A 10,571-nucleotide genomic window follows, 5' to 3' on the forward strand; every position below is an offset into this window, starting at 1 on the left:
TTTTGTGGACGCCAGAATCTCCAAAGTATTTTTCTTCCTGTACCTCTCGCTGGCTCTGTGGAATCTTTGCAGTGCAACCGAGGAATGACACCAGAATTTATAATAGAAGCATACTTTTTCTGAGCAGCAATTGTCGCCGAAGTGCGCACTATAGAGTGGTTACCGTAAAGCAAACAATGCTGGCGGCGCCTCTCGGGTACAGTATTGATCGAGCCTATATTCCGAGAAAATTCAAGCCTTCTGGAGCCTTTTGAGGGCCTTCTGAGGCGCCTAGAACGCACGTTTTTAATGCCTTATAATCCGCTCTCTATAGTGATGACGATTAGGGAGTCGCATCGCCAGGGCACGTATCCTACCTCATTGCTAATATCAAAGTAAAAGAACGATCAGAGCGCTTAAAAATACTCATCGAGTACGTTCTATCGATCCACATATCGTGGCTTAGCTATGAAAGCGAAACAGAGAAAAGAACCATATGTGGAACAGAATGTAGCTACATTTCGATTGATATTCTTCGTGTGTTAGTGTCGACATATCGGTAGTGCAGAATGGACTTTTTTCACAACGGCCTATGCGCATGCGTATGACCTTGAGGAGCCGGAGAGGATTATCTCCGCCTTCACTAGATGGCGCACTATGGGGACGACAGAAGTGTGGACCAGTGGGGAGACCACACGAATGGCGCGGCCTTGTTGGCCCCACTCCGGACCGGTTTTGGTCCTTTGTACTATCCACGTGGATTTGTTTTGACGCGCGCCGAGCATGGTTTGTTGGAGCGCCTTCTAGGATACGACGCGTATGTGAAAAAGGTCCATTGTATCTCAAATATCGAAAGACTGAGGTGGAATAATTTGTGGCTCCTAACGTGCTGTACCCAGCTCCCTGGTATAGAGCTAGCTGTAAGTAAGATTTGCCAGTATACAGTGTAATCATTTCTACAGTTACCCGTCTGCTCGGCACACATTGTTCCGGTAGAGGTGCAAAGCTCTGCGCAGGGGAAGACCACTTCCAAAGAAAAGACAAAGAAGACATGACGTCTTTGCAGTTCTGGGCCCTGTGCACCTCGTTGTGTCGCGACGCGCGATTTTTTCTAAAATAACCTACAGTGAAAGGACACCGCAACGTAGACTTTTCGTGTCTCTCTTCGTTACGATATTTTATTGGTGCATATATAAACATGTGAAAACTATAAAAGCGTAAATTAAGAGCGCTCGCGTACGTCCCGGCCTCTGTTCTATGGTTCATGACATAGATTGGCACGGGGGTCATGTTGCATATATCAAACGGGCATCCAAATCTCGTACACACCAGATAAGTGGAAGCCATCAGGCTCGAAACCTAAGATGGATACTAAAAAATCGTACACACTCAGGACTCTGGAGCTCGAATGAAAGACACGAAAACGAAACTGCGGCGCCTCCTCACGTGCCTTTGTTTTCAGCCAGTAGCAGACAGCATTCGAGAGGGCGCGACATCTCAGTACAATGCAGAGCCCTCGGAGAATGGTTCATTCTGCTGATGGAGGACCTAGGATATTCTTAGTCTGCACTTCCCCCGTCTACAATAGCTTAGAGTATAAATAATATATACCATATAATAATTACGAAAAATATATAAATATGTATGAGTAAAGGTCCCGTTTATTTCTCACCGCGAGATAACGGACATTTGCAGAAGAAAAGAGGGACGGCGCGTGACACGTAGAAACAGCTCCTGGCCAATTCCCAGTAAGCACACTGCTTTGCAGAAGAAGAAGAGGCAGCTCTAGAATTTCTTGTAGCCGTGGCAATCTTGGTGAAACTCGGAAAGAACCATAATGACTACAGACATCGGATCAACTGCCCAGGACCAGGTACGACGTACAGGATAACCTAGTTCGTAATTATGTAACTGTTGAAACTGATGCATGGTAGAACCGTTTGTGAGTTACTGTATACGAGGAGCTGTTCGTAGCCTGTAGATTATTGCATGCACGAGAAAACATATTGGTCTAAGCATATGAATTGTCTTCGATTGCAGTGACGTGCGCATTATTCGTACAATAACCTGTGCTTTGTACTTTGCATCTGCATTCGACTGTAGAGCTTGTTTAAAGCACTAATGAAGAGAACCGCAACAACGTATTTTATATCCGTTGAGCGAAACTAAGTTTACAGCTAACTTTTTACGTTTTTTTTTTTCGTTTACAGCTAAAGAAACTAACTTTTACAGCATAAGCTCAGACTGCGCTTCCGTACCTTCATTTTGCAAAACTGAGGACGAGTGCGACACAGCCGTGCCTCCCCTGCGCTCGGTCACCATAGCCACACTTTTGCTAATGTATAGGGTAGAAAATCAAGGAAACCAGTAAGGAAATGTTAAGGGTGCCTCAGGACGAGAACCGGCCATTTGGAACAGAGACGTTTCTTCTCTGCACCGTCCTCGTCATTAGCATGGTATTGAACGGGTTGACGTGTTATGCGACAACCCATGCACCCTTAACACGTCATCCCTAACCCTTTATATACCGTGATAATCATGAGGACGATGCCCAGAAGAACCAAAGTCTGTTTGAAATATCGATGGCTCTCGTCCTTAAAGGGAGTCTTCGCAACAAAATGGATTTCAAACTTGCGGTATTCCCACAATCATTTACGCGAACTGAACACAGTTGTGAAATATCTCACTTGAAAACAAAGGTGGACTCATAAAAACGACTTTCGAATTTTGAAAAAGTCTGGCGCCCACCGAACGTCGATGGAAGTACTACTACTTTCATTCTCTGCTCGGCCGACGTCACCGTGCATTAGTCATACCATTCCTGCGCTGTTTTCTGACTCTCGGGAAAGCTGATGACTGTTGTTTCTTTCCATCTGTGTCTGAGTGATCGGATCCCCAATCTTCTTCCATTGTTTTGTTCCGGGAATGTAACGCAGCGGCTATGACCGGCGTGGTATATTACTTGTCCGCTCCATGCAGAGTGACGCAACGCGTTGACCTTCGGAAGGAAATTTTTGAGACTCCTCTCCACATTCCTGTTTCGGTTTGATTGCTGGCTTATTTGAGGCATGATTCGTCACACGAGAAAAAAACAAAGTTGATGGCAGGTATACTGTGGATGTTATGCACCAACTACGATGTGCAGCAATTTTTTTCACCGATCGTTCCGAAGTGCCCCTTTAATTTTTTTAGCGGTGGGGATTGCCTAATAGCAGTACGTAGCGGTCAGGCCAACCTATTTGCCGTAAGCGGGACAGTATATAGACGTCCACGTTCTGCAACGGCTAGAACGTCGGTGCCATATAGAGATATAGCTTCTCTATCAAACGTTCTTCAGGTCGGGGATTACAGACCCGCCATCTTTCTCAACCGCAGGCTCAAGATGAAGAGCCGGGGAGGACAGAGGAGACAACCAGGCAGGAAACGCGCGATCAGGTGTGGCTCCTTGTTGCTGCGTGGGTCACCGCCGCTGTCTGCGGAGCTCTCGCGGGGGTGACCGCCGGTGGAGTGGTCTACCTCCTTGGTAGCAGCGATACCACGGAACCACCAACGATGACATCCCCTCGAGCATATAAAGTGTGCACAACGCCTGGCTGTCGGTTCGTTGCTGAATCTCTTATTCTGGCGCTCAACAAAAGTATCAACCCTTGTGACGACTTCTATGGCTTTGTGTGCAGCCGCTATCAGGGACGATACGAACGTACTCTAGTTGCCCTACAGTTTGAAACGTGGAGTTTTATGACAGCCCTCCTGGAAAGTGAACCGGTTCCGCAGAGAGGGCAGACAGCGATGCAGAAAGCGGCTGCCCTTTACCGGGCATGCATGAAAGTATACGACGAACCAACAAACAACGTCAAGGAGCTCAAAGACTTCATGGGAGTTACAATCGGAGTTACAATCGCACTCCAGCAAGACACGACGAATAACGTGCTCGAGAAGATTATACAGCTGGCTTTTGAGTACGATATTTCCACGATGATGTCTGTGCAGTTTGGAAACAGTTTGCTGGACAGAAATGTAAATACGTTCACACTTGAACTAAACCTGAAGAATATCGCGTGGTACAATCTGAGGAATGAGAAACGAGCGAATCTCGCAGCAATATATGTTGTGTATTTCACCCGGTACGGCTTCACAAAACAGCAAGACGTTTTGGGCATTATACAAAAGCTGTCAGCACTTGAGGACTCCGCAACGGTAATACTTGCAAGGAAGTCTCAGGGTATAAAACAGGATTCCATCTATATCATGGTCGAGCTGAAATCATTAGGACCGATCACTCCAAACGTACGAGCGAACGATTGGTTAACACATATCAAACGATATTCCAACAATGCATACAGTGAAAACACTCGAGTCATAGCCAACAGAGTAGCTCTGGAATTCATCGACAGCATGATAGGTACGCACACAGCTTCTGATCTGAAGTTACTGTTGGCGTGGGACCTTTTGCGGACTTTCTTGCGTTACGTAGACACAACCATCCTGCGTGATACAGAAGAAGAGAGAACTCGGCAGACTCGGCATTGCATGATGCAAGCCGAAGAAGTGATGCCGATTGCTCTGGCTGCCCTGTACATCTACAAAACCGTTACGCCTTCGGTTGTAACAGCTGTCCAGCAGATGACGGAACACATCCGAGAAGCATACCTCGAAGCAATCCAGGGCGCCAAATGGTTAGGCCAAGGACCGATGCAGGTCGCATCGGCAAAGCTAAAAGCAATGAGGTTTCACGTCGCTTTCCCGGATGGCATGAGAAACGAGACTGAGCTCAACGACTATTACAAGGACATGCCCGACGTTGGATCAGATTTTTTTACGTCGTGGGTAACTGCGGCGCGCCTCATAAGGCGCAAACTTTTGAACAATGCCAACACTGCCATATTTCCCGGCAGTACTGTGAATGCTTTCTACGTGATACTCAGAAACCATATAGCCATATTGGCTCCAATTATTAACCAGCCGGCTTTCATTGCCGATGCCTCAGCTTCCATCAATCTTGCCGGGCTAGGGGCCATTATCGGACACGAAATGACGCACGGCTTCGACGTCACCGGTAGTACGATCGACGAACAAGGAAACCAGCGGGATTGGTGGACACAGTCTGCTCACGATCACTACGTTTCTGCAGGCCTCTGTCTCCGGAAATCCCACGAAAGGTACGTGCAGCGGCGTGCGGATCAACTGGACCCCAAGAAAGACTCGGAAAACATAGCCGATTTTATTGGACTAAACATTGCTCTCAGGACCTTCAAAAGGTTGAACCCGAGCACAGAAACTGTGCTGCCTGGTCTTCCGTACGATGCGACTCAGCTATTTTTCTTATCGAGCTGTTTCAAGTGGTGTAGCAAGCCGGGTGCAAGGGGATCGGAGCTGTACGCGCCAAATAGTGCCCGCTGCAGTGTCCCCCTCATGAACATTCGCCTTTTCTCGGAGGCGTTCGGGTGCAAGAAGGGGGACAAGATGAATCCCGAGAATAAGTGCTCATTTTGACACAAGAGATGTTCAAGAGAGGACCTTCTGTGAGATGATATTGAAAACTTGCAGCGACTTTTTAGAAATGTTCTTTCTTATTGGGAGATTTTGTAAGAGTTTCTATTCGATGTGGTGTCTCTATGCAGGTACAATGTCAGAAATGTGTGTTCTCGCTTGACTCGAATACAGTTGTTACCAAGAGCGTCATGAATTTCTTGTGATTGACGAGCAATGAATGATTACGTTTCGTAGAGGTTGTATATTGGAAAGAACCTATTTGGGGACTTCCAAGTGCCGGGAGGGAATTTCAAATAAATGGGACGTCTACTGTGCCGACATTTCTCGTACAGCACCAGTGCATTTGTTACACAAGGCGCATTGGGACGTTCTGGAATCAAGTATGTCGTTGTAAACTTTCAAGACACGGGTTGAGGTTACAGGAGAAGGCAGGCGATAGCCGGCTAACCGCAGCATAGGAAAGCTACAACATAAAACAACGGACGACACAGGTTAATGGGAACAGCACATTCAACACCAATCTGCCGGCAGTAGTAACCACAGACGCTTCGGAGAGAGCACAGGGAACAGTTCTTGCAGCATGTAGAGAACGGGTTTAAGGTAGCGGTCGTCGCTTTAACAATATTGTAATCAGATGAGCGCAAGTAGATGTTGAACAGAAAAAGGAGAAAGAATTCCTGCCGGGGCTCATGTAGAGGATCATTCAGGTTGTCCAGGTGACCAGCACGTCTCCTATGGTACTCGCAGGTGTATTATCGTGGTCTCCGCTCGCTGCTTGATTTGAGAAAGGGGAGCAGGAGATCATAGCCCGCTTGGATCAAAGTTGAGTATGAGGCGCATACTCAATCTCAGTAGCCTTGGTACGGCATTGAGCACGCGCTCAGTGCTCGCGTGGGAACCTCAGCCAAGGCTATTGAGAATGAGTCCCGACTCATACTCAACTTTTATGCAAACGGGCCATACCTCTGGTGTCGTCGTGCGTTACTAAGTGACTTGAGGAAGAAGTGGCCCGCAGAGTTTTACCGAGCACAGTAGCATATATTATAGAATGATGGTAACCCTCGGATCGATATTACCCCTTTTTTTCAGGTAGAAGAGCAGCCGTCTCTTGTGGATGAGGATTGTCATAGGCTTCAGTAAGTCGTTGCTCCTCGTCCTGAGTGGCAGAAGCGCTACGAACAGCATGACGTTTATTGATGGCCAAAATCCAAAAAGCAGAAAGACGTTCCACGTTCCTTCTTCGTCCTCCTCACCAGAAAGAACGCCCACTGCGATTGGGTCGACCAAAGGTAAATGTTGACGCTGTTGAGAACAGCTGTCGTAACAGCTTCTCTGCTGTCAGTAAAAATCGGCTCAAGTCGATCTGGCAGCTTCAGATGATAAAATGGGAGCTTGAGTAGGAAGATGTTCACGCAAACCCACGAAGAAGCCAAGACGATCAAGCACGGAAATATCATGGCATTAGCCGTTTGTAGAAGCACGTTACACTCAAAAACAACAAATGAATCAAATGGTCAAAACCCCTCTGACATACCATCAAGGAAAACGAATCTCTGGATAAACCCACGAAAATAACTCAATATATCCCGTTCCCACTTTTCTTGAATCAGAAATCCAGAAAAACGTTGTAAGGAATTCTAGTAACGCCACTAGCCACTTTAAAAAAATAATCCGTGTTAACGCCGCGAGACAACTGTGGCTATGAGCGGATAGAGAGAGGACAGTAGGAGTAGGAAAGAGTGGGAGACAGCGGGGTTAGTATGCGACCTGGACCGACTTCAGAAGGAACTGTGTGCCGACATGTCTGACATGTCTGCCGAAGTCTGCGGAAAGCCTAGGGAAAACCTCGGACAACACATCTGGTGGTAGGATTTGAACCCACCACCTCCCAGTCTTCTACACGACCTTGGCTGCCACCAGCGCGCCTTTTTAAATAGATTGGTGCAGTTTCACCTGGGCACATTAGGGTACGTCGAATACTTGCACGGAAGTCAAGTCCGTTTTCAGTAACAGAAATATGGGGCGTTTCGAACATTTCCTAGTCCCTTTAAGGATGCATACACACTCTAAGAAAAAAAGGAGTAAAAATGGGAGTAATTGGAGCTTCTACTCCCCTAGTCTGCAATTACTCCCCATTTTAGTTCCCTAACCCGACATTTACTCCCCAGGACTGCAAATTGTCACTAAACTTTGCGGATGGTCTCCTGAATGCAACAGTCTACGTAAATATGTGCCCTTGGTCAATTTGAACGACATAAGGCTGTATAACTCAGACAACGTAGCAACGTTTTCCTCCCACACAGAGTAAGACACAGTTAGAGCATCTTTCTTCGCAAATTGTGCCCTAGTATGGCGCAAGATTATATATCACTCACTAGATCACGGTTGACGGTTTGCTTCAAAGTATTTTCATGCATGCACACCAATTATGTACCCGGGACTCTTACAACAGCGCTTGAAATGCAGTCTCCACTCTGTGACATTCATTTACTCCCGAAAGGGACTATTTTTTGTGGCAATGCATTTAGCCCCCAAAAGGAGTAAAAGTACAATTTTTTTTCTTCGAGTGCACGTAAGGAATCTGGATAAGTTGGTTGAGGTCAAACAGAGCGAACGAGCGCTAAGGGACACGGGACATGCTGATAACGGGCTGCACAGCAGCAACTTTATTTCACGATGGTGAATGGGGAGTGTCGTCACCAACAGATAGCTACACTGCCAACGAACACAGGTTCTTCTTTCCGCTTGGAATGTGACGTTGACGGCGAAAAACGTGTGTTTCACAGCCGCCAAATCCTATCCCGCTTATCTAAAGCGCGAATTAATTATCATGCAAAGATATATCGAAGGTTGGCTTATACAGCAGGGCTTCCTTTTTCTTGTTTCATCGGCCTCGATGAATCCAGGGGTTAACTAACTAACCCCTAAGATACGTGTCCCGGAGGGAAGGGGTGCAATCGCATTTATTAGAGAGCCCTCAAGTGGACATACTTATTTGCTTTAAAGAGCCGTCAAATCGACAAAACTAATCTATAGATTGACCGCTAGGCATCATCATGATCAGAGCGGTCTTTGGACGTAACTAAGGTATAGAAATGAGGTGGCTTGTAAGTCATACACTTCAAGAATCTCCGTATCAAATTGGTTTTGAAATCATACAATACCAGTCACATTTCAAAACGATGTTGGTACGGAGATCCTTGAAGCGTACTTGATACACAAAAGCAGGTGATAAATGTGTAGTACTCCATCTATCGATCTCAAGCTGAGCAACCTGACATAATGCTTCTAGATAATCAATTCTAGTTTTCACGAGTTTGTGATGTACCTACGTCATGGATTTTATTATGTAAGTATTGTCAACAGTAAAATTTTCCTTGGGTGTGAGTATGTCATATGAGTGTCATATGACTGAGTCATAGTAGAATGTTGAGTTGTCGAATTCTAGCGAACGTTACATTGGGATTGCCACGTACGTTGACTGTTTCGAACAATGTGTATCATCTGCGGGAAATTGTTGGATGTAACGATGTAGTGAATTGGGTATTTCACACGTGTCTGCCGTGCTGCTTGGGCATACGGGTACGTACCATTTTCTGTTCAGTCAATATGGGGTGTACGCGGGCAATATGGGGCCCATATTGCCAAGATCTAAACAATATTGGCTCAAAGTGGCAATATGGGGCCCATATTGCCAGGATTTTCCCCATATTGGCTGAAACTGGACAATATGGGGCCCATATTGCCCATTTTCAGCCAATATGGGGAAAGTTTTGGCGATACGGGTCCCATATTGGACCCGTATCGCCAATGACCAGCCAATATGGGCCCAATATTCTGTGCTGCTTGGGGTTGTTGTATAACTTAGAGAAGGACGATGGGTGACCATCGTGGGCGGCATGGGATTGCGATGAGCGCGCGGCTAGTGGCTCGAGTTGGGATTCTGGGCACTTGTGGATTAAACCTTGTTGGGGTTGGTCACCTGGAGCTTCGGTCTGTCTGACGCACTTACGTAACACAATTTGGTGCCGAAACCCGGGAGCCCCCTGCCCTCCACATCGAAGCCGGATTACTCCGAAAGCTCCAGCAGCCAGCCATGGAACGCCTTAAACGAACCCGATGTGGAACCCCTCGTTTCTTAACAAGGACCATGGTTCGCCTGACCGGCCTGTTGGCTCAGCCCAATCCATCGGGCGAAGACATCGAAGCTGGTTTCGAATATCTCATCACGAAACGACAAGCTCTCTACGACCTTGATCGCTTCATCTTAGAGGCAACCCCAGAAGACGAATTGGACGCAGGACTCAGCGGCGCGTTGGAATACGAACAGAACCTCGAAGATGCCATCGCACGAGCACGTCGGTCGCTGCGACACATCCCGAGTTCGGCGCCCGTTGTCCAGCAGCGCTCTGATGCCTCGAAGTCTGTCGCACTTCCGAAACTCCAGATCCCAAAATTCTCCGGCAAACTTCAGGAATGGCAACAGTTTTGGGAGCATTTCGACGTGTCAATTCGTTCCAACCAGGCGCTAGCCGCTGTCGAGAAGTTCAAGTATGTAGCGTCCTACCTCGTCGACGACGCGAAGCGCACTATCGAAGGCATACGCACCAATGGTGACAACTACCCCACCGCCATCGCGGCCCTCAAGCACAGGTACGGCCGGCCAGGTTTAGTCACGTCCGAGCACCATCGACGGGCTACTAGCTCTTCGTCCGGTGACTTGTTCTGTACAGGTATCCCAGTTAAGGCATCTGCTTGACGAGGTCTCATTTCGCACGTCTGCGTTGGCGGCGTTGGACGTCCCCAAGGAGCACTACGCTGTTATCCTTGAACACGTCATCATGCGGGGCCTTCCCGAAGATCTTTGTGTGCTCTTTCGTCAACGGCCGTTTCCAGAATGAAAATCCGTTCGATAGATCGCCCGCAAAAAATTCGTGAAGGAACGCCATTTTCTTCTTTATTTTGTTCATTGCGCTTCTTAGAAGACGCGTCTTTCCTTCATCCCCAATGTGAGAGGGAGAAAGAGCACACTATCGCCTCTCGCGTCCTGGAAAAAGATTAAAAAGAAACAGAACATGCAACTCAAGATAAGGTCAGTT

At 47.3% G+C, this 10,571-nt stretch overlaps 1 protein-coding gene across 1 annotated transcript; it reads left to right on the forward strand.

Moving 5' to 3' along the window:
* The first annotated feature begins 1,730 nt into the window (after positions 1 to 1,730).
* On the forward strand, positions 1,731 to 5,656 carry LOC135384092 (neprilysin-1-like). The gene is made up of 2 exons (XM_064613322.1): positions 1,731 to 1,852; positions 3,355 to 5,656. Exons 1-2 carry the CDS (start codon positions 1,817 to 1,819, stop codon positions 5,470 to 5,472), a joined length of 2,154 nt encoding a protein of 717 aa, XP_064469392.1. The 5' UTR covers positions 1,731 to 1,816; the 3' UTR covers positions 5,473 to 5,656.
* The last annotated feature ends 4,915 nt before the right edge of the window (positions 5,657 to 10,571 follow it).

Source organism: Ornithodoros turicata, chromosome 2 (genome assembly GCF_037126465.1).
Source record: "Ornithodoros turicata isolate Travis chromosome 2, ASM3712646v1, whole genome shotgun sequence".
NCBI classification, from domain to species: domain Eukaryota; kingdom Metazoa; phylum Arthropoda; class Arachnida; order Ixodida; family Argasidae; genus Ornithodoros; species Ornithodoros turicata.